The sequence below is a fragment of the Labrus bergylta genome, chromosome 13 (genome assembly GCF_963930695.1).
Source record: "Labrus bergylta chromosome 13, fLabBer1.1, whole genome shotgun sequence".
NCBI classification, from domain to species: Eukaryota; Metazoa; Chordata; class Actinopteri; order Labriformes; family Labridae; genus Labrus; species Labrus bergylta.
The window spans coordinates 28,833,767-28,859,175 of NC_089207.1; the positions used below are offsets into that span (position 1 = coordinate 28,833,767).

A 25,409-nucleotide genomic window follows, 5' to 3' on the forward strand; every position below is an offset into this window, starting at 1 on the left:
CGCAAAACATGCAAACACGAAACAACAACAACAGCGCTACACAACTACAGAGGGGACTTCTCTCTGCACTCTATGAAGGAGAAGAAGGAATGGAAACCAACTACAGGAGGGGTATGAATGTACACACAGACATACAGCAACCAACAAACAACACAAAACTACAGGAAGAAGAAAAGGACAAACAGCACCTACTGAGGTCTCAGAAAGAAGATTCAGAAAATGTCACTTCAAAGAGGTCATCTTTATTAACTCTCTATTAACATGAATATATACATGTTTAAATGAAAATAAAGCAGCGTCAGGAGGTCAAAGCAAGGTGAGCATGAGTGAGAACATGAAGGAAAGATGTCGAGCAGAATCAACAAAAACAGAGATGAATTCATGCAGCTTTCTGGGCCTTTTCTAACACTACAGTAAATGAATAAAAGATGCCTGTGAATGTCATTTAATGTTCTGAATAAAGAGCCACATGACCGTTTTGTCATGAATATATTATAGTTGTTCTGAAAAAGTCAGCTGGTAATGAGGAAACATTTGCATTATTCAGTTAGAGTACAAATCACTTTTACACCACTTGACCTGTTGAAGTAACACAGTTTGAGTTTGGGAAACATCCTGTTTAGAAGCACTCTCTTTCAGAATTCAGTCTCTAATGATACTGCATGATTTATTTATTCCCAAAATCTGTGCTTACATCACATTTTCCAGACTGTTAAATTAAAAACTATGAAACTAAAGTAAAGTGACTTCCTGTATCATCTGATAGTACATGCAGAGAGCAGACAGGGCAGAACAGCGTGATGTGCAGAACACACCTCAGTCCTGGTTTAACACAGCATGCAGTGGAAACATAAGAGGTGGAAAAAACACACACACACATACAAGTCTCTCCTGCAGACCTGGGACACTTAAAGTCGTTTAAAGTGAAATCACCAAAGTTAAAGAAGAGCATGTCCTCTCTTCCTCAGATTGCACTATGACAGAGTTTACCTCCAGGTGTATGGGAGAGCTTTGTGCACCAGAGAGGGTTCTCGTGCTGCAGTGATCCAGTCATTCCCACAAATAAACAAGCGTCTGTTTGATTTAATGGTGCTGTACTAATCTCATTCATGCAGCTTTGAACATTTTGTCACTGATATATTTTGGATTTTCAGGAGCATATGCATGGCCAAACAGTTGTTGCAAATGCTTTGTGCAACTATAAGCTGCATAAACAAGAAGAATGCTCCGCCCCCATTTTCCAGTTAATACTCATTCTGTATCCATCTGACGTTTTCAAAGTTTTTTCTTTCTATTTCTAGTTTCTCTGATAAGCCTAATTTAACTTTCAGCTACAGGGGTGCCTGCTTTTGTAATATTTTATTTTAAGTTTTATTTTTGGGGCTTGTTATAAATGCTTTTATTTGAGAGATAGGAAAGTGGAGAGAGAGAGAGTTGGGAAAGTCGGGAAAGAAGCCACAGGTCAGATTCAAACCCCGGCAGCTCGCTTGGAGGACTATAACCTCTGTACACGGGGCGCGCGCTAACCACTGCGCTACTGGTACCACCTATTTTGTAATTACATTGTTACATTCATGTTTAATCAGCAAAGATTTGGGCCAATACTCATGTTGAAATATCAAATAATCCAAAATCTAAAACTGATCTTGACTTAAACAACTAATAAAAACCCACACATGGGGCGCTGGTGGCATGGTGGTTAGTGCGTACGCCCCATGGGTGGGGGCTGTGGTCCTCCAGGCGGGCGGCCCGCCCAGGTTCAAATCCAGCCTGTGGCTCCTTTCCCACATGTCATTCCCCATTCTCTCTCTCCCTGATTTCTGGCTCAGTCCACTGTCCTATCTCTCCTTTGGGGGCACAAAAGGCCCAAAAATGAATGTTAAAATATAATACAAAATAAAAACCCATACATACCACATATAAAGCTATAACGTTTACAGACATACTGTATATATGCTACCTGAAATCAATGTTAAAAGTGTTTGTGAGCACTTTGAAGCAGCAGTCGACGGTGATGGACGAGCCGAGGGACTCTGTGCTTTGAGGTGTTGCCCTTAATCTGCCTTTCACACATTCAGTACTCACACATAACGTGTTACTCTAACCTGCTTCTATTTTCCTACATATTCCCAAGCTCCTGTCATCTTTAGCCTGATTTTCTTTTTTCTTGCTCAGGAATAAATAAACTCTGAGCAGGATCACTGCAGAGGCGGGAACCCAGAAAGCGGTAATCTTTCCACCACACAGACTGTCGTGAGTGACAGAACAGGTTTACATGCACCTTGAAAAAAACAAAAACAAAAAAACAGAAAATAAAATAAATGAAAAGTTTCATGCTCGACAGAACAGTGGATAAAGAAACAGACTTTTTCAACGAACACAAATAGAAAAACACAAAGACAAAAGTGCAGAAGAAAACTGTAAAAGTGCGGTGCCATTTGTGAAGATGATTGAAAAACTCGGCAAACTGGGGAAACTTCCACAACACAGCGGTTGGAGCTTGACACCAAATTAAAAGCCAGAGATACTGGAGCAGGAGTCGAGAGCAGATGGAAGGCATCAATAGTGAACAAGAGAGAGTGGATAGAATACCACCGCAACAGACTTTTCACCTCAGCCAGACCAAAACGCTGCTGCTCCTTCTAATGCAGTCAGACTATTTATTTACAAAAATACTCTAAGACATGTTGAATCCCTCATTTGTTATAAACATGACATGTTTCTGTGTCAGGTAGCAAAGAGCTAAACAAACTGTAAACAATATTTAAACACCAATTAGATGTTCAAATCCATATTTGCAGAGCAGTTATGAGTTTCCACTGCAACGCCAAATACTTCAGACACTATCACTACGTCTCTCATGACAATCGAGTGGAAGACGCAGCATCAGACAAGGCGACAGGATTATTCCAAATGCCTACAATGTCAACAATCGCTGCCACAAATATCAGTCCACAGATCCTTCTGGGCTGAACGAGACTAGCCCTGTACTGTACAACTCAGTTAATATAATTAAAAAATAACAGAAATATCCACAATGACATGATATGTGTATTTCCATCATATACAGTAAGGCAGCGGAGACACAGAAGCTCAACCAAGATTTCATAATTTCTGTTCTAAATATCTGATTTGTGTAAAAAAAAGTGATTAAAAAGTGCAATTTCTTGAAGCGTTCCAACATGAACAGAGCCTCTTATTCTCTGTACCTTGTTAAATCCTAACATGGCACTTGTGTATTTCTGTAAGGAATTCTTAAAACGACGGGGAGGCTGGAGTTCCCTCCTTTCTGCACCCCTCCATGAAAGATGCTGAGTTCAAAACGTGCATCTAATAGTTTAAGATTACTGTGAACATGGAGTTCTCAGTCGCTCTCTGATATAATCTATGACCCACACAACACAGCTTTTCTAACTCCATCTGGACCCAAACTAAACCCTTTAAACTCTCGGGTGTGTGGGAGGGGGGGGGGGGGTGTTCTGTGCGCTAACAGCTGAAAATCTGTGCACCCTCCTCATCACTGAAGGCCTGGCACCCGTCCTCATCTGCCTCCTCATCCAGCTGCAGGCTGCCAAAGGAAAACTTGTTCCTGGGAATAGGAGAACTAGAGTTAGCCTCCACCTGGTTACCAAACATCAGGGGGCTGCTGCAGGTCCCCCTGTGAGTCTCCACCTCAGACTCATCAGACTCTGAACCACTCGTAGTGGAGCAGTCGTTCATCTGAACCCCTCCCATCTGTGGGACACCTGCCTGCCTCAACCGCTTGTGTCCCAGACTGGACCTGGGCCTGCCCGGTGCCGAGAGGCCATTAGCCACCATGCGGCGCTCTAGAGCAGCCATGCGCTCAGCCCGGGACAGGACGGGGCGTGAGTCCTGCCCTGAGGAGGACGTCCCCTGGTTGGGGTTTGCATCCAGGTGGTGTCTCACTTTGTGGCTTTTGTGTGAGCGGGGGGAGCGACTTGTGATAGGGGAATATCTGCCCTCTTCACATGGAGCGGGAGCAGAGCTGTAGCCGTTCTGCTCGGCGTAACTGGGGGGGTTTGACTGATGTGGGGGGTCCATGGGGGGACTGGGGACAACACTCCTTGGAGCCACATTGTGGACTGTCAGGGGGCTGCTGCAGTGCCTCTCTCTAAAATGAGCAGGGTCCAACAGAGCACTGTGGACAGGACTTCTGTTAACTTTCTGGTATGACTGGTTGGGAGACTCACTAAAGTCGTGGCTCATGTTGAGGGATTGTCTAGAAGAAGGGGACTCTCTGTACCGCATCCTACTCAGAAAGTGTTCCTGTTGGACCTGCAGAGGCCCGTTTATGCTCCCTGTTGCAGAACCCCGTCGGAGCGTGGCCTGCTCTCTGTGATTCATTCTTAAAGCCTGGTCCCTGCCCAGGCTGCATTCACTATCTACATCCTTACAGTCAATATACGGAATGGAAGAGTTGCTGCCTCGAGACGGACTAAAAGCTGGACCTGTACTCAGATGATCCGGCTGAGTCTGTCGCGTCGAGCCTGTTCTCTCCTCCGTCCGGGACGTAGACCCCGTTCTGTCTCTTTCGTTGTGGCCGTTCCTCTGGTGAGCCGGGCTTAACCTTGTAGTCCGTGAAGCTGAGGGGTCTTCTGCAGTCACTAATGCTGACTCTGTCCAATGACGCCTATGAGGAGAGTCTACCCTGGGAGCCCCATGCTGACAGAAAGAGACACATAATGAGTATGTTTTATTCCTGACCATGAAGGATTTGATTAGTGATACTACCTTAAAGGCTTTATATGTGATTGTTCACACTTAAATGTAATATAAATCAAGTATCTCCTCTGAAAATAACTCTGTGAGTCATGACTGTCTACAATGGGTGTAACACTCGAGTCCCACTGTCTGTGATGTTTTCAGAGTCCTATCTTCAGTTTGTTTACATTGCCGGGACGGCCGGCTGACTCCTCCCCTCGTGTATAAAAGTTGTTTAATTGAGGGACTAGAGAAAAGAAGAATAACATACTGTACTCACTGCTTAACTGTGTTTCTAGATCACGCTCATTTCAGGTAAATTTACATGTAGTGTGAAGATACCAGCATAATAAAGATCACTAGCATTAGCATGCTAACACAACAATGCAGCGTGAGTTGTTTTGGTTTCATGCTGGTGCTCAAGGGCGACATCTGCTGGATCAAAAAATCACATATAAAGCCTTAGTTAACTCTGCCTGATGCAGAGAACATAAGAAGCTTTTTTTCATATTTTAAAAAGTGAATATTCCTGCCTTCATTTTAAGTGATCAAGAGTTTGTGATATAAATATAATACATGTAGTAATACTGCTAAACAATGTACAAATGACTGTAAGTTAGACTAGCCAAAAAAAATGTAGTAGTTCAAAGCACCAAAAACGTGACTTGGTCCAATGGGGAGGCAACCACTTGTGAATAGATCTGGAACAGGTGGTGTTCTTTTAAATGAATGAATTAAGCATCACCACAAATTAGGATGTGCCAATATACTGAATATCCTAACAGCTATTCAAATTCAGTTCAGTTCAATTCAAATAACTTGATTTATCCGTTAGGAACTTCAGTCGTGTAAAAAGATATCAGTGTGCACCTCACAAAGACAGCACAGCACAAAAACAAATGATATGTAGGACTGATGGAAATAGACAGAGACACTTTTCTGTAACTAGCTCTCTGTATTAAAAACAAATTAATCAGTGATACATATAGTTTAAAGTCTGTATACCAGAACTCATGGAACACCTCTTGTAGTTTAAAATGTCTTAAACAATGCAAGCTGTAAAATCTAAAAAGTACCTTCATGTTTTTTTTGGTGAGAAAGGTTTGAAAAAGAAACCTTGTAAGTAATGGGATCTGTAAGGTAACTTGGTATGCACATGGGTGAATGGTCTACTTCTGATCCACTCACGTCTGTTGGCACTTCATGGTGGCGAGGAGAAGGCAAAGGCGACAGGCGGCTGTTTTGTTGGACCCGACTGTTGTGTTGAACCCGACTGTGTTTCCTGCCACACAGGATGTTAAAGGTCAGTGTTATAAACTCAGAGCGACCTCGCACAACACAAAATGTCAATCATGTCTGCAGCCTGTTTTACCTTTCAAAGGGGATCTTTTTAAACTCAGACTCCCTCACATAATCAATCACCTGCTTCTGTGTGCGCCCGCTGCAGGGAACAGGAGAGATAATAATGAGCTATTCTGGGAGCGCTGTGGTGGACTGTTAAGTGACGGAGGAGAAACTGCTGTTTGACAGATAGCTGACTCTCTCTCTACCTGAATCTGAAGGAGGAGCCTCGGGTGAAGAGCACAGGCTTGGGCTTGGCCTTAGGCTCCTCAAAGAGGCGGAAGAAAGCGTGGTATTCCACACAGATCTTCCAGAAGATTTTACAGCAGTCTCTGCTGCCCATCAGGAACTCCAGAGTGTCCTGATATGAACTCTGAGGGGGGGGGGGCATAAACACATGACTTAAAACATCAAACACTGTATTAGGATTTAGTATTTATTTATTTGAAGCCTCCATCTAAATAATGCTTAATTATCATCAAATTAAAAAACATCAACTGAAGAGTTTTGTATTTCAAACAGTCTGAATCAAGAACATAACTTACATTTAGATCTGGCCTCAGCTTGATCAGGAAACGTTTCCTTTTGAAGCTCAGTTTACGCACTTTAGACCAGTTGAAGGCGTTAATCCGTGTGTGTCCCTGCAGTGAGGACAAACACTTTTAACATCAACAATCATTTCCATTGAGGTGAAGCTGACACACAAGTAACTGTTTTTAAAAACACAACAGTTTAGCTACTGCCTCCTGTGACTGACCTGAAAGACCAGGACACCAGTGTGACCCACGGCTAAGCTCAGCCTCGTGCCTTCACGATCCTTGGCAGGGTGAAGACGAATCCCGTACATCTCCAACCTGCGCGCCACTTCTAACAGCTGATAGTCGGATTCAGCTGGCGTTTGACCTCTAACAACACAAAACAAGAGAGACTCAAGTTTAAGAAGAAGCATTTGAGATATTCTCCTTTTTCAAGTTTGACAAAAAAGATCAAAACAAAGAAGGAATTCATGCTTAATGTAGGAGAGTTGTCTGTTGATGAGTCGAGGACTAACATGACTGTGCCGTTTACTTTCAGTGTTGTCCAAAAACGATTAAGGACAAACAAAGTGCTGCACTGGATGGCAGTTCAGTTCATGGCCTGTGGACACAGCCACTGTGCTTCATTTGAGTTAATCCCATATAGATCATCCTGCTGCTGTAAATACTCCCCTAAGCAACAAATGTGTCGTAATCTGTGGATGGAAATAGCCCTCAACAAATGCACCATTGAATTATGCTTAGATCACATTTGCTTTAACATACAGAGCCCAGTGGGAACACGGTAGTTAAATTTGAATGTGTTTTTTTATTGTTTAGAAATGACCAGGCTTTGGACTGAGAACCACAGAAAGGACAGAGGAGTCAGGAAGTAAGAGTGATAGATTTTTTATAATAATAGAAGAGAATAACCTTTTTCTTATTCTTTAAATAAACCTATTTTAAAAGTGTTGAGGGCTAATCTTACCTCTGGGTTTAAACACTTCGACTTTACAATTAAAAAACTCAAGCATTCATTATCCTTTAAGCATATTTTTTGGACAAATACATTCAATCCTGGCTTATCATCGCGCTGTGTGTCCCACTAATTAAGGTGAAAGAGCGAGTCTGAGTGGATCCACGTTTCTAATGTTTATCTAAGTCTTTTTGGAGCAGTGCTGGAAGGTTGGGGAGGGGTTGCAAACGTTAACTAACTTTCCTAATTCTTATCAGTGGATAAGCCGTCCAGTTTCCTGTGTGTGGTTTTTTGATAGGAGACTTGCCTCAGCGTGGCATCCCGCCAGAAGAACTGCAGTTACAGTTATCAACACAGAGAGCCTTTAGAGAGCAGAGAGCAAGTCAACTAGAGCAGGAGATTTAATGGAACTCTGTTTTTCTGTAACAAATGCCCACTATGTGGCAACCTCTGGGAGAGCCCATTGACATTTGTGAGCTGATTGGGACATTTTGAGGGGGCGGGTTGGAGGATATTTGAAAAATCATCCAGTAATATACTCTTAAGACACTACAGTGTGTTTTTAACCTACAAACCAGACTTACAACATCTGTGAGAGTATAGGTTACAGGGGGATTTCCGTGTAGTATGTTGTGGATGGAGTACACACTCATAATCACTTCTGGCCAGAAGCTGTAAAAACAACTTACAAAAGGCAAGCTTTTCTAAGTTGATGCATGATAACAGAAAACAGAGCACAGCTGAGAAAGAAACCCATTCACTCCACGGCTGTTTTTCCTGAAGGTGTCACCTGTGTAATAAAACTTCACAGCAGGACACACAAAAGGTTCTGAAACAACCTTTCCTGTTCACCGGGTGACGAGAATAATTGCTCTTCAGTCACAGCTACAGGGACTTTATGATCAGAGGAAACATGGACTGAATCGAAGGAACGTGTCATTTTTTAGACCGCGCAAACAAGAACTCACATATTCTTCGAGTGGAACTCCATGATCTTGTCGATCAGGGGCATTTGATCGGGGATGTAGTTGTTGTTAAGGAGGTGTGACCGGCAGAGGCTCTCCTCAAAGTCCCCGATCTCCGCTAAGAAAATGGAAATAAAAAGAAAAAAAAGAGGACAACAATCGCTTGTTATTGTAGAAGTATTTGGTATGAAAGTAAGAAAAGTGACTGAATGTGACAAATCACACAGAGGGGAACACACAGTGGCTCATGAATGTCTGGTTTCCTGCACAGCTCCATGAATGAACACTTTCTCTGAAGCAGTCCTGCAATATTATTGCTGCTTCTGACTAAAAAGGTAACCACAGCAACCCCGGGATAATTAAAAAAAAAAACCACACATATAGGCATACTCATGGCTGAGAAGTAATAACAGTATACTTCCTGTAGAGACACATTCATAAGCAGTCTCTGTACAAAAAGGCTGCAGGATGAAGTAAAAAAAATCAAGTCTTACTGAGGCTAAAGCTTTCAAAATAACACTAAATATATAGTATAGTATAGTATAGTATAGTATAGTATATATATATATATATATATATATATATATATATATATATACCCTATAACTAGCAAAGCAACAAATATGCAACAAGGAATTAAAAATAAATAACATAAGTCAATAAATGTACAATATATACAATGTAAATGATATTATTCCTTTATGATCTTCAACATAAACAATGTACTAAAACATGTTTTGATGGTGAGCTCGGTGTGATAAACACACACAGAGTTTTTTTCAAAGACAACTATCCGATCAGCCAACTCTTTGGTCTCTCAAGCTGAATGAGCAAACAGCCATGAGGAACTCACACTGGATAATATGGGAGACCATCAGTGCGGCACTGCTGTCGTTGCAGGTCAGACGTCCACAGGAAACATCCTGTTTGATCTGCAGGGCGAACAGGTACCTGGACACAAACACAAACAGGTTTCACACATCAAATAAGAGAAAGTGTGGTGGTGGTTTCCAGCACTGGAGCGAGATCAAATACCAATACCTTTAAGAATTCAAACATGACATTCGAGGGAGCTGCAGTAATTCCAGTTCTGATTGAATACAATGTACAGTTGCTCTATTAGTTTCTCCTAAGGCGCTGGCGTAGCTGCCAGTTTTGGATTTGTTTCAAACTTTGCCCAGATTGATCAGCACTATATGCAACCACATTCTGATTAGTGTCATTTATGCAAATATTTAATTTGTGTTTCAGAGGTGAGTTGCTTTACATGTGCAGACTTTATGTGCATCTCTCTTTTTCATTCCGTCTGTTAATACTGCACACAGTGTAGCAACCACATTGTAAAAAAAACAAAAACATCTGAAGTATGTGTGAGTCCTCAGCCAAGAACAACAGCACACACACACACACACACACACAGGTGTGTCAGACAGATATTGTTCTCTGCATGCACAATATTTCTCCGCTCTGACAGTGAAAACATGCAAGCAGCTCCACAACATGGAAACAGGAAGCAGAAAATCATTAGCTTCACGCTAATCTCCTCAGGCCTAAATCAGAAACATGGCAGCCATGACATGTAAATTGCAAAGCAGTGAGGGGAATAAATCTTTTGGGAACAGAGGAGCATGTTTCATATTTGCCTTTTACATTCACATCAAATATACAAAATGACACCTGGAAAACATACATGATTCCCATAGTCCACTGCACAGCTCCTACATTGAACCTTTTGAGCATTTTATGTTTTTTTATTTTTTATTTTTTATATTTTACATTTTTAAATTCTATTTTATATATTGTAATATCTTCTTAAACTGTATTATTTAAGTTGTTGCCAGTTCTGCTTTATTTCCTTCTTAACTGTTTAGCACCAATACACCAAGTCAAATTCCTTTCTATGTGTAAATGTACTTGGCAATAAACCCCGATTCTGATTCTGATTCTGATTCTGAAAATGAGATGACTGTAAAGTTTCTGTGGAGAGCTGTTGACCTTGTTAACTCCTCCAGGAGCTGAGCGTGATCCGGAGGGAAGAACTTCACAGCGAACCTCAGGATTGTGTGCTTCGGCCCTGTGAGGGATACATGATTAATGACACAATAAACACTCAGTTGCCAGTTTATCAGGTAGAGCTAGATGAGATGGGAGCAGTCTTAGAAAAACAAACACTCCTCGAGAGCTCGCATCCTTACATGACAACCAAAAACCTCAGGCTAACAATAAAGCTGGATCAACTTCTCCACATGTGGGCCCAGAGAAAAACTAAACATGAGAACCTTCATGAATGTAAGACAAATGTTGCATTAACTCACTTATTTCTTGCTAGGTTTAACAAATGAACTGAACACTAGCTACATAGATTCCTCCTTTTTTATTGGATAGGTTGCATTAAAAAACCATACAGCACAAAGCCCATCACCTCCATGGAGGGATTTAAACTCAAGTCATACCTAACCTTTATCAATGTAAAAGATATTTTAGCTTAATTAACGAACAGAGAAAAAGATATTGAGCCATTTGGAAACACTTACGTCGCAGCTGCTTGATAATGGGCTTGATATGGTCTAACCAAACCTGTAATATAACAGATTACAAACATGAATTGAGATTTAGTTATACATTAAAAAAAAAGGAGCTTCATTTTAAATAATTTTGTTCATAACTTACAATCATCTTTTGCTGGTTCTGAAACTCCAGACCGAAGTAGTCGCCCTCGATGAGGTTCATGTGAGAGCACACCAGGTCAAACAGCACCTTGCCTGAGGCTTTTTGCTGTGAACAAGAGGAGAAGAAAACAACAAAGAACTCTGGTTAAAATAACACTCAGTTTTTTAGGGTCATGTTTCCTCTGAAGTCTTGTTGTCAGCCGTTTTCTATTATTTACAAGATTTGGACACATTAAAAAAAAGCTTTAAGTAACACAAAAAGGCTGCTGCGAAGAATGGCGACTCATCTGGAAGTTTAATTCCCCTAAATAGATGACAACTCTGTCTAAATTCCTTGGCTAGCCTCCCTCCTTCCATCTATCCCTGCTTTCAAAAAGCTCAGTCGGCTCCAGGAATCTTTTGCAGCTACAGGGGTCTGGACCTCGTCTTTGATCTGTGTTTTCAGTGTCATTGCTGTCGCTGATGGTGGACCAGCGGTCTTTGAGGCTGATACAGAATCAGGATGCGATAAAGACTCTCTCCACACATACAGTACACACAAACACTTTGAAGACTGACAGTGATGACAGAAAAAGGAAAAAATCCACCCCAACTCTGGATGGAGAGAAACGTTCCCATGGAAGGTCAAATAAATGTCAGGGATTTCCACGGAAACACTGCTGCGGTTACAGGCGCCCCAAGGAGACACAGAGCTCTGTTAGGCACACAGCAAGACACTTTCTGCATGGCTGAATCCTCGTGACTGGTTTGCAGCAGTGCGAAGCTTATCACAGCTTCAGAGTGAAAGTGTTTATGGTAGCGGTTAGGGATTCAGAATTGCATGTGAGTACGTTTCAAAGAAGAAGACTCCCCCCACCTCTTTTACATAAAAGGACAGTGAGATGCAAAGGCGAACACAACTACAAGAATTACAGTTGAACTGGGCTGACATTGTCGCCTCATCTGACATGAAAGGGGGGTTTGCCTGCCTGTAAATCCATGCAGTGTTTTAAAAAGCAAAGCATGACACCGACTATGTTCCTTTTAATGCTTGGAGAGTAAAAACTTAAGCTCCACCAGCTTAGTGAGAGGGTTTACACTTCCCCAACCAAATCCAAATCTTCCCCAAACAAGTCCCCCCCAAATCCTCGTCACTCCTCCCTGTGTGTGTGTCCTTCCTGTGTGTAGAACAGCTATCTCTCTCCAGGCTGCCTCATGCAGAGCATAGGGCATCCCACCACTGAGGACCAGCTGTTTCCATATGGCGTGGGTGCTGAATAAGAAGGCTGGAGGGAAAGAGGCTTCATATACACACATAGCTTTCTAATTGACCGATTTAACCAACAGGGGATGTAACTCCTAAATGAGTGTGTATGTTGTGTTTGGTGCACTGATCTGGACAGATTCTTCCCGTACAGAGCTGAATACAGTGAGGGCCGAGGAGTGTTTCTGGGGCGCTCTCTCATATCCAGACTTATAAATCTGCTGTCAGAGTAAAGTGACCACGAGCCAAGCAGAGATGGGTTAGGCAGAGGCTGATTGGAGCAAAGGCACAGCTTGATTAAATGCAGCTGTTGCAGACTGGAGTTATGGTGCTGCTATTCAACACTGCGGCAGCCCGCCACGCAAAGGGCGCTGTCCTTAATGAAGCACAACTCTCAACAGATTGAGTGCTGACGTGATGGAGGCCCTCAAAGGACACTATGTGACTCTGTTGTAATAAAGTCTTCAGAGGCTTTATAGTGAAGACAATGCAATGGAACCTTAAATAACGAGTCCTTTTCAAAGCCTCAAACAGTTTACATGAAATAAGAAAAATGCATTTATGGTATTAAAGCTCAGCATCTCATCTAGCACCCACAAAAAGTAAAAAATAAGGGGAGACAACTGGAAGTAAACCCAGTTCAACCGTTCATTTTGCAGTTCAAAACATTTCTAATGAGCTGTGTGGGTGTGGCAGAACAAGTTTTGATTGGCATCTTCCTGGTTCTGCACAGAGCAACAACAATGTGATAACAGCGTTGTACAATCCTGGCCAACATTCTTTAGGTCATTTGAATCAGAATCAAAGGAGGAAGCAGAAATCTGCCACCTGAAACATTTTTTTAGGGTCCGAGCACCGACCTTGCAGCGAGGACCCTACTGAAACTGAAGGAGTTATTATTCTCCCACACCATAATGAAACTGAAGGAGTTATTATTCTCCCACGCCATAATGAAACTGAAGGAGTTATTATTCTCCCACGCCATAATGAAACTGAAGGAGTTATTATTCTCCCACGCCACAATGAATCGCTTGTTTGCCACTCATATGCAGCATGCTACGGCACATGATTAGACCAGAACGGCATATGCCAAAACCTTAATGACATAATTTCATATATGGATTGAATTTATAATTCTTAAAATGTTAACTCATATGTACAGATTCAATAATGAGAAGGTTATGGTGGAGTTATTTCAAGTATAATGAGGACACTCGGCATTATGCAACACTCCCATGTGAAACCCTCCAAACAAGTATGAGAAATCAAACAACTATGTAACTGTGAAACATCTCATTCCAAAACTATGGGAATTAATTTGCTGATATAACAGCTTTGCTCTTCTTGGAAGGCTTTCCATGAGATTTTGGGATCAGGCTGCAGGGATTTAACTCCCATTCAGACACAAGAGCATTAGCGATGTGGTGTGATAAGACCTGGCTCACATTTGGCCTTCTGGTTCTTCTAAAAGGTGTTGGATGGAGCCAGGATCAGGGCCTTGAGCAGGCGGGTTAGGAGAAAGGAGAGAGCCCAACCATGACACAGTTGACGACACTCTTGGCAATATTATGATAATTTCCACCAGCACAAGTCAAACCAGAACAAATCCAAAATGACACATTAGTAAGTGGTCTGTGGTGCACAGAATGGTGATATCAGCACTGACACATTTCATCTATACTGCAGATATTTTGACTTACTCATAGCAGTAAGAACATCAGTAATCATATGTGTTGTATCCATAGTAACAGATCCATAATGTCAGACTACAAAAAGGCAAAAAAACAAACCTGTTAATAGGTTGATATTGACCATGTAAAATTTGAACTGTAATCAGTGCTAGTTTAGCACATTCAAATGCTCACATTTACTAAAACGCATCAAGCAAAAAAAGGGTAATTTTTATGTATTGAATCCTGCAAGCTCAGATTTGGGGGGACTTTGGGGCAGCTATAAAGATGAAATGTTTCATGCCCCTCTCTGCCAGCTCTGTTTTTGGTCCCTAACAACTTATGGTGAAAATATCTGGTTCTAGAAGAGCTAAATCTTCGACTGTATAAGAGGATCATTGTCTGGCAGTGTTGTAGTGGTGAGCATCTTGTATGCAGCTGGGTTTTAGACCTCATGCATTGAAAACACCTGTCTACTGCAGCTGATACGTCAGACCACATTTCAGGCCAAACAGCCAGCAATCAAAAAAAGTCTCAAAAGTATTGTTTAATCAAATCAACATCCCAGATAAATTTTATGGCTAAATACAGTTTACGTCATCATTGATGCTAGTTGTTTAACATTATCATTCATTTTTGCTTTTAATATCTACAGTAAGACTTTTTGTTTTCACATTTTTCCAGAAGGCTCTTCAATAAACTTCAAGAATTAGTTATTAAAAATGTCAAGTTTCCACCAAAACAATGGTAAACAAATATTACAAAAGCTGATGCTGTTTAATCAGCGGGTGGAGAATTATTTCCCTCTCCCTCTGCACATGCCTCGTGGTCTCTCCCCTTGCAGAAAGGTTACAGAAAAAAAACCACATTCAGCAGCTCACATTTCTTTCATCATAGGGGACTCCAAGAAAATGTCACCAATCTCCATGTTTATGACCTCTGTCCATAAAAGCACTGGCACAAGTTTACACAGTAGCAGCCAAGTCTTGAGTGAGTCAATTCATCCTGATTCAGCGTTCTCAGTCCCAGCAGGTCGGGTCTGTCTGGGTTCATTAGGTCTGAACATGGGGCTTGTAGGATGCTGCTACTGTTTACATGTGTATGAGAGATAGCATCTCGCATCGCTACACTGACCTCCACAATGCTCCAGCTGACAGAGACGAGCTAAATAAAGATGACAGCTATGTCTGCACACATGTCCGCCCGAGCTTTCCACTCCAGGGTACACAGAAAAGCCCCCCACACCCATCCCACTCAACCCCCATCTCTTGTTAGTAAGCTCCTGTCAGCTAAAACAACAGAAAGGTCAGGTGTAAAGTAGCTTTGTGTTCCCTCTTCTGTTCCCCTCCAGGAGATTTTTGGTATGGTCCACTTCACTTGCAATAAGCCAGGCTGGGCTGTGCTCACCAAGCTTCTCCTGGGGGAGTGTTCCTGGGTGGGTGGCACGGGTGGTGAACAGACTGCCAATACCTTTAGGCTCCAGAGAGGCAGGAAGAACAAAGGGGATCGTGGCTGGTTGGATATGGGAGTTGTGTTGATGGTTATTTTTCCAAAACCTAGCAGTCAGCCATATATGGCAGGTATAAAAAAATTGATTTAATTTGGCCTGTCTTCCGTCTTTGGCCAGGCTATTCGAGGGGCCCCTGCAGGTCTGATATGGTCTGAGGTCATATATAGCTTGACAGATAAAGGAGCAGTCATCTCTCAGCAGGTTTTTTTTTTATTTGTGACATTTAACAACATTGCAGGAGGCTGATTGAGGTCAAAGATGAAGGAGGCAGTTGGAGTTAAAGAATGAAAGAAGCAAATGCAGGAGAAGATGAAGGTCACTATGGAGACCATCTCCATGGCTCATCTGATTAAAAGGAAAAAAAAGCCAAATGTGAAAATGCTGATATTTTAGACTCTGGATACAAAAAATAAAAAACAGACTTCAGGAGAGAAAAGTAAGAAATACTAGTTTTCACACATGGTAGTGAAAGAAACGGCCAGAAATGATTTGGGATACTTTTAGTGAACTGTTGCTCTTCAGATAACACTCCTCAGGGCTGGGCTGAAATGGAAACTTCCAGTAGCAGGCAGATACATCCCCAAAACTCAATCCTCCTGTTATTGAAAACATATGTGAGGGCTGCACTGCCTTCCTGTCCCATCCTCCCTCGTGCTGTGGCTCAAAAGTAGCAAAAAAAGATAACAGTAATTTAAAGCACTTAGGAGAACATGTCGGCTTCTCTGCATGTGTGTATGAGTGTGTACTTGTCCATGCAGCATACTGTGCATTGTTGAGGAATGGTAGGACAGGGAGGTCAGTGGCAGCCGGAGCTCATTGAGATTCAGGTCAGGTTCTGCAGAGGTTCCCAGGGTGACTCGACTACAGCGTGAGAGAGAGAACAGCGTAGGGAGGAGAAACCTCTGATAATCCTGTCAAATGACCTGCACGTCCTCACTGCACATACAGACATGTGACCATGCATATGTTTTAGCAATGTAGCCATAATTAGGACAGCTTCATTATAATTACACCTCGATTAAAGCATGATGTGCTTAATTCCGTTCCATCTAATGAAGTGTTACACTTGCAAGAAAACTGTTAAATAACTTTTTGTAAATTTCAATTTTTTTTTGTCTCCCAAAAACTCCCCAAGCTGCACATGAAAAGTATCAACACAAATAAGGGGGGAAAGGAATGATCGGACTGCCACAGCTGTCAGAGTCATTCTGTCACAGTAGGCCAGCCTCCAGGCCCAGAGAAGACAACCATGAAAATAATGTCCGCTGCATTCAATAGTGGGTTGTAGCTGAGATGGAAGTAGCTTCCCTCCTCCTTCTCCCCCTCTTCCCCTCCTTTTCCCCCTCTTTCCCTGCAGAGCCAGTCTGGGCTGCTTGGAAACATATTGATTTAGCATGAAGCATAATTAAGTGTCCTGTTGTGGCCATTGAGCAGCTGAATAACAGCAGCATTGCTCTGCTCATTTGTGCGAGGATCTCCCACTGTTAGTCAGAGCGGCATAAATCAGAGGACAGATCTAACAGTTATGTGTGAGCACAGACAACCAAATAGCCTGACATGCTTTGTTCTGCTTGCAAACTCCAGTTCACGCTTTTCAATTTAAAATGCACTGATGCAACATGCTTTAAAGTTTTATAATGCCCTAGCCTAATATTAACTTGTATTAAAAAAGCAGAGAGCAAGAGGATATTTTAAAGTAGCTGGAATTACCAAGAAAGATTGGCCTCTTTTTTTTTTCTTCATTTGCCTGAATTTCTTCAAATTCTGGACCCATGCTGGTTATTCTCCAGCAGCACCCCTTCCCAGAACCACGGATTACTGTCAGTCAGGTGGAGGAAGCGTCACTTCAAGGCTAAGGCTAAGACCCCACGTTTAGCTCAGCTAGTTAAAAGCAGAGTGAAGCACTGAATTATACATTTTAAACTGTAATTTTTATTTTATGGATTTTTTCTTTTGTGTTCAGAAAATTGACTGTTGATTGATAGTTTTCAGTCTCAAAACTGCTCCAGTGACCACCTCTCATTCTCACTCACACAAAAATTTCCCAAGATATTTTGAGTGTCAAAGCCTTTATTTGCTGTATTTTTGTGTATTTTCATGCTAAAACTTATGGTGATAATAAATCACGAGAGAAACAGAATAGTACGCCTTCGCTCTCTTCAGCTGCATTCTCACTGAATTTTAAAGACAATATGAATAACCGGACAAATAACTAACGTTGATAACTAGTTTTCATCATTAGGCTTTTACTTGTAGTCTCTTACATGTGTTCCTCTCTCTTTCTTGTTGCCATGGTGATAGCGTTTGCGGCTACAAAGAGTTTTCATCTCGTTTGTTGTATTCGTTAATTATCAATATGCATTCATTTTTAATATTTCCTACAAAGTGATCATCAGTTCAAACTTTTTAATAATCACACACTGAGGTTTTAACATTAAAGTGTCCCACAGTTCCTGTAAAGAATATTACAGGAATATTAATGAAATCATATTTTAATGTACTACTCCTGCCTTGAGGAGGGAAAGAGGGAGAGGATGAGCACACACACATATGTATGGAGAGCGTGGATGCTTACACCCGTTGTTGGGCAGAGAGGTACTTTTCGGCTCAGAATCGGCTACATTTGTGAGGATCGGCTGGTCAACGATCACGGCCGAACAAGGTGACAATTTGACAATTCCAGTCACAAGTCAGTCAATCTTGGCATTATTAACATATGAAAATGAGAAAGTTTCAAAGTTTCATGTAAGTAAAGGGATATTTTAGTTTTTTCCTTCTTTATTTTAGAGTTAGATGGCTCCTTGTTTAAAATGACCTGACTTTTATGTGTTCATTTCTTTGAATAATTCCATTTGTGATATTGGAATACTTAGCAAATTAACTGAAGAAAAAATTCAAAGTAACTTCAGTTTATCCATCAGTGTGTCACTTTCATGTAAAAGAAACCTCCTCTACCTGCAGAATTAAGAGACAGTGAGCTCCCTCAATTAGCTGTAAATACTGTAGAGCAGTGTAACGGTGAAAGCAATCAATAGGTTAATGAGGAGATTAATTAAGTGTAACAGTGAAAGACAGCTCCCACAAGGTCAGGTCGAGACAGAGACAAGTCTTTCATACACAATATATCCTGAACACAAACATGTCAAAGAGGTATCAGATTGATTAAACGGTCAGTATACTCGTGACACGTCTGACACAGGACACGTGGTCTTATTAGAGAATACACTGTAGGATTATGTAGTGGAAGTTACAGTCAGTGTTGTTATGTTACAATGATATTAATCACAGACTAGAAGAAATACTAGCAGAAAGATACATGAAAACAAAGAAATAGAAACTTCTTTGTGATTAACTGGTTTATTGTTTTCACTTCAGGGAAAATATTTCTTCATTAAACTGAAGTTTGATGTTCATTTGTTCCTTTTAAATGCCTTAAATCTTCATCATCTTATTTCCTGTTTTTATTTTGACGGTATCTGTTATTTTAGCACAAATAATGATCTTGTGATGTTAAAGGTAATGTTAGTGAGGAAAAATGGTCAAATAAACATTCAGCGGGTGAAAATGTTTTGATTTCTTCACTTCTGAAGAGGCATGTAGTTAGTTTGTGCAAGAATATCACAGTGTGTAAATGTGTAGATAGATTACTCCAACCTTAATAACCAACTCCTGCCAACCGGCAGCTTAATTTGTTTTCTTCTATTTAATATATATTTGATAGTTTTCGTAGGTTTTGTACCCAGCTTTTGTTTAATCAATTTTAAAAATCATATATCCATGTGTCTGATCATCTTTCAGATGGATTTTTCTGCCGTCTTCATGATTGTGTTAAGTCTGAATCAGTCGTCTGGATAACTGAAAAGCTACCTCCATTAAATAGCCGCATCCAATCCACAGTCAGCCACCATCTTTAGAACCAACTAAACAGGGATATACACTGTTCAGTTTAATGAACCTACTCACACTAAACCACACCAGTAAAAAAGCACCTGCATTGAAGTCTCCCCTGAGCATGACAATTCCCCAAAAAGAGATCACATTTTTCAATCAGTTTTGACACAGCAAGAAGAAATGTATGTATTGTGTGGGCAGATGTTTCTAAACCAACTGTTGCTATATTTAGTTTCCTAATTTAAGCCTTGGACTCTGTAGGGAGTGTAAAACAATAGCCTCAATCTCAGATTAAAGTCATAATATGTTTAAAAGCAAGATGAACAGATGTTGAATTAGCTTTCTGGGTACAGGCTGTGAAGATCAGTGACGGGCAGAGGTATAACACAACTCAGATACAAAACAGATGTGACACAATCTTGTGAAAAAAAATCATATTGTATCTATGTTAATTAAGTATAAGCAACTTTGCCACTCTGCATGTATAAAGAGCAGCTTCTAATATTGGAGCAGACACACTGATATACATAATCACTGTGCTTTCAAGTGTTTAAGAGATCAAGAGAGAGAGAGAGCATCAGAGCGAGAGAGAGAGAGAGAGAGAGCGTGAGCGAGAGAGAGAGAGAGAGAGTGTGAGCAAGGAAGAGAGAGAGAGAGAAAGAGAAAGAGCATCAGAGCGAGAGCACAGTGATAATATGGGATGTCATTAAGATATGGTGCATAAGCATTATCAAGAACATAATTAATATGGAGATACAGGCTTGCCAAATCCACATTAATTAATTAATTAATTTATACACATTAATAATCATTTGGCATGAAAGTGCAGCTACAGCAAACTGAAGAATTTAAGACGTCAGATACCAAGAGGCTAAGACTGGAATCTGTTTTTGCATTGGGTTAGATTAGGGATATACTGTATACCCTGAAATAAAAATAAGTAATACTATTTACATAGAGGCAGTTTTCAATTTAATATCTCTGCATATAAGTTTATGGGGGAAATATTCAAGTCAAATATCAGAACTCCTTTGTTTCAACAGTGGCAGGTAAACCTAAAATCTCTCCTAAAAGGTATCTTCAACAATCTCCTGGGAAATTCATAATCATTGATTTGTTATATTTACTGACAATATGATTTCACAACACAAAACTACTAAGGCTATCATGTTTTGATTTTCTTTTTACTTGAATCTTGAATCAGGTCTTTGTTGTATTTACTGTAGTTCCTGCCACCTCTGTACTATCGGCTGTCTAATAAAGGTGTACAATGCTAAAAAATATTACTGATACATGAAGTTTAAAAAAAAACTACACTATCAACATCACTACCAGGAACTTCTAACCAGTACTTAAGGAAATTAATCAAATCATTGATAAATCGATTAATTATTTCTTGAATTTATTTTATTAATTGTAGTCCAGCACAGTGACTGAAACAAATTATTCTTTATGATTCAATACAGTTTTGTGTGGAGGGGGATAAATAAAAAGCACTGGTATCACCAACGCAAAATATGTTAACAGACTAAAAACATCATCCTGAGCATCATTTCACACCATGGAAAGAAACTGTTCGTATGAGTGTATCAACACATTCTAACACAAAGGCCTCCTCACCTCAGTCAGAGCACTACCTGCCTCAGGACTTGGTTGAATGTGAGGTCTAAAAGAGATTTTTTTTCAGAAGCAGGTTACTTGAGGAATTTGCTGGTTGTAGGTTCTGTCGTGCTGCTCGTTCCTTTACCCATAATCCTTAACAGCAATAAATAATGACAGCTGCACATGCTGCTTTACTGGTGAGGCCAATCAGTTGGCCTCCTCAAGATTAGCCTTAAACTACTTAGCCCTCAGAGCAGCAAATCCAGAGCGCCTCTGCCTCTTTGATGGAGACTGTTCACAGTGCTAATGATAGTTTGTGACCTGACATGCATTTTGGAATATGACTCAATTTCACGCCAAACACTGGGAACTTGTTTTAGCTCCTTCTGATACTTAGCTGTGCAATTGTTTCATCTTTCAACTGATGCATCCATTTAGGAAAAATGGCAATGACAAGCAGTCTCATATAGTAGAGTATAAGAGCTTAAAATGATTCAGATCCGACCAAACACATGCAGATCCATATACCCTTGAAAAACATTAAGTCAATAGCTGTATAAACCTCCAGGGATGCTGAGAGGTGAAAAAAATCAATGTCAAAGATCATATTCAAGCATTTTAATGTATTCACAATGAACCTATATTAACATTTGGCCAGTGTTCCAGTTCTGGGATTTCCCTGTCAGAATATAGATGACCTTAGATAACGCAGATGTAGAGACAAGAGCCTCAGACCAAGGCTGTTCTTCCTGTGGCCGAGGATTAAGGTCAACAGTCAAGAAGCACTCTGCTTTGAAAAAGCACTAATGATGAGCCTTAGTGCGTAAGTAAGACGCATATTGAATTGAAAATAAGTGTCATTAGTTCTAAAAGAAAAACCTGTCTGTTGCATTGAGCTAAATAACACTCACTGATAACAAGCAAACACAGCCACCTTATTGATTCTCTTAATGCTAACTGTGTAGCAATGCTAGCAGCACTGAGAGGCTCTCCTCTTACCCAGCTGTGCTTATAAATAGCTCAGTGCTAACCCAAGCATATTAACATGCTAACAATAACAATACATTTAATACAGCTGATGTTCAACTGGTCCAATGTTAACAGTCATTCCTGTTTGAGTTGTACGTGTTAGCATGCTAATATTCCCACAAATTCAGCAAGTTTGATAATGGTAATCAACATAGATCAGTGTGTTAGCATACTAACATTTGCTCACTTGCACTAAATACAAATAACCAAAAGTTCAACATTTTAATGGCACTCCATACTACAGTTGAGACATTTAATTCAATTAGGTGCTATAGACTAAAAAGTTAGGGATTACTGAGTATGTTGAAATCCTTCTCTCACGCCCACTGTACATAGCACAGACTCTTGCACTTTCTGCTTATTTGCACTTCTGGTGAGATGCCAAACCTCATTTCGTTACTCTATACTTGTATATGTGTAATGACAATAAAGTTGAATCTCATCTCATCTCTCACTGATCATACAGCAGCTGAATTTCTGATTTCATACTCAGGATGAAAATCTCAAATGCTGTAAAAATACTAAAAAGACAAGAACAAAAGAATTCCTGTTTCAAAAACAATTTTATAACCCATTAGGGTCAGACAACAGCTAACATTAGCATTCAGCCACATACTAATATTACTGTTCGTGAGAACATATCGAGGCTTCTATTACTGTTTAGTACACACAATACAATACATACATAACTTTATCTTACACTATACTTTCAAGGTAATGTAGCTAAGCTATTTTTGAGTGCTAGTATTAGCTGTTGTCTAATGCTAGTAAACAAATACTTTGCTTATCCAAATTTTCCTACATCTCCCTCAAACTTTTAGACCTCTGTTGGCTTTTCAGTTGCACAGTAATTAAAATGTTTTCAGATTCTACTTTTTATAAATACATTATTCCTTGTTACACAGCAGTTAAACATTAAAACTCTTTTTCCCATCCTGAGTAAAAGTCAGAGAAAAGAGGCCACCAGGGAAGTACATGGAATAAGGGGTTAGTGGCTAAATGTATTCTAAAAGGCAACACATTTTTCAAGTTAGTTGATGACACAGTGTTTTTCCTTTTAATATTATTCACTTAAAGCATGACTGATTTTGAATAAAGACTTGTTTAAAGCACATCTTCACTGAGTAATGTGATCTGGACTCAGAAGTATAGGATCTATTCAGGAGGAAGTAGCCTGAACAGTTCTGCCCAGGTGTCAAGTTACTTTGACACATAACATCAACGGCAGCATTGCCATAAGAATTTTAATAAGGGACTGTTTAAAACTTCAACCCTCTGAATGAACCATCCTGTGGCTGGAGCTGTGTCACTCGTTTTCCACAGTCTAACAAATATGGATGCTGTCCTGAGGTGAAATTACACATTTAAGGTTGTCGGCGCAAACACAAGCCGGCAAACAAATGTGGGAGCAGACACAGCTTCTGTGAAGGCAGCTGTTGCTGTATGTCTGCAGGCCATCAGGTCCTGTAGGAATTGGGGCTTCTGTGACAGCAGAATATCAATTTCTTTTCCACCGGAAGACAGAGCTAGACCTGTAACCATGGCAACATAAAGGAAATTGTGATTCCTAATCTCTGAGAAAGAATCATCCGAAGCAGAGAGGAAGCATGCAGTTCAGTTTAAATAGAACTAAATAACCTTAAAATAAAATGATGCTTTTAGCAGCATGGTGTTTAACTCCATCTCTCTGTGTGATAATGCTGCAATTACTGTGACCATAACCATGTCCTTTAAAGATAAAAATATATGGTTTGTTAACACCACACCCTCCACTTGGCTTCTCAAGCACATCCAAAACCATATCTACGTGATAAAAGGTTGTCTGACTTTAAGCCAACAGTCGAGGATGTACGACACACATGCACTAATATGGCTCTGGAAAAGGGAGCACTGGACTCGTGTTTACCGTGAGTACTGACTTTTAAAGGTTCACAGAGACTGAAACAACTCCACTCTGACTAATTCAACACCACGTAAACAATAGATGAGAAGTGAACATGAGTGTGCCTGTGAGTAAAAGGTTTAAAGCACAAGCAGCTCTCTCTTAAATGTCTCGGGTTTGAATGCAGGCCTGCAGTTCGTCTCGCCAAGTGAGGTTAGCAAGCCAGCACTGGGTGCGACGCAGGCTTCCAGTCACACAATGCTGGCTCCATTTATAAACCAGGGAAGGTATCCATGGTAACTTGCAGTATGCAGCATGGCCGGCCTTGCTCTGGAGGAGGTTCGGTTCAGAGGATTGGATAAAAAAAATGTGTCAAGAGTCTGTCTACAAAGCACTGACCTTTGAGCTGACATGGTTATTAACAGTTTTTACATTTAAAATTTGCTTACACAGACCATGAAAGGTGTAGTGGACCTTTTTACAAGTTCAATTTAAAGATGCTTTCAATTTGAAAAATATATTTATAATAGCCTAAATATCCTAACAATAGCCAATAATAACCGCTGAACTTCTACTTTTGGTGTAGTTATTTCAGAAGGAGTGTAGGCTGTGTAGTTCATTTTCCTTTCATTTATATGGACAATAGATGAAGGTATTCCGTTCATCATTATCCACTTTCAGTGTTCAGCAACATCAAATCTACGTATATGGACCATCAAATGTATATTTTCTGAATTCATTTTTATATTTTTGAGTTATATATGTCTCTGAGGCCATGTTCATTTGTTTTTGGTCTTAGAATATTCTAACAACTGTCATTTACAATAATTACATATTTTGGGAGCTGGGAAGACAGTGTCAACCATTTTGGCCTAAAAAATAAATGAAAAAATGAACTATCCATTTTTTTTTTGTTGCAAAAGTAAAGATTCAGTTTATTTTTTGTCCTATCTTTTACAACAACAGTCCAGAATGGAAATATCTAATAGGAACCTCTTAGTGATTTGGTTTATAGTACTGACTGAAAAAGTGTTCAACTGTTTTCACAAAAATGAAAAAATGTTTAAACTTAATGAAAAAAACTGCAATTGTCATGCTCTCTTTCAATATATCACTCGTTTAGAATGACACAGCAATATTGTTAAAACAAATATCTCTAAAATACTGTGTAAGTAATTTCATAAATGTCACTATTAACATCATTTCCATTTCTCATTCCTTTCATGCTGCATGTCTGTCTTGTTACATTACCTTGTTATGCTGTAAAGGCTTTCATAAAGATATCAGGAAGTTAAATATCAAGATGAGATCAGTAAAGTCAACTTTCATCATGATGCATGATTCTGATTTTCATGAAGCTTCTATCAAACAGTATCAGTGTGTTATGTGTAAGG

At 40.2% G+C, this 25,409-nt stretch overlaps 1 protein-coding gene across 2 annotated transcripts in view; it reads right to left on the reverse strand.

Annotated features, from left to right (window-relative positions):
• The window catches only part of LOC109984348 (FERM, ARHGEF and pleckstrin domain-containing protein 1), a 57,115-nt gene that overhangs the window by 13,766 nt on the left and 17,940 nt on the right, over window positions 1-25,409 (reverse strand). For both annotated transcript variants that reach the window (XM_020634455.3, XM_020634454.3), the window contains exons 3-13: window positions 11,190-11,294; window positions 11,054-11,096; window positions 10,515-10,593; window positions 9,373-9,470; window positions 8,523-8,637; window positions 6,821-6,968; window positions 6,609-6,704; window positions 6,273-6,436; window positions 6,095-6,163; window positions 5,911-6,004; window positions 4,470-4,683 (exon numbers count right to left, since the gene is read on the reverse strand). In XM_020634455.3, the coding sequence (XP_020490111.2) occupies window positions 4,470-4,683; window positions 5,911-6,004; window positions 6,095-6,163; window positions 6,273-6,436; window positions 6,609-6,704; window positions 6,821-6,968; window positions 8,523-8,637; window positions 9,373-9,470; window positions 10,515-10,593; window positions 11,054-11,096; window positions 11,190-11,294 (1,225 nt within the window). The remainder of the gene's footprint in view (window positions 1-4,469; window positions 4,684-5,910; window positions 6,005-6,094; window positions 6,164-6,272; window positions 6,437-6,608; window positions 6,705-6,820; window positions 6,969-8,522; window positions 8,638-9,372; window positions 9,471-10,514; window positions 10,594-11,053; window positions 11,097-11,189; window positions 11,295-25,409) is intronic.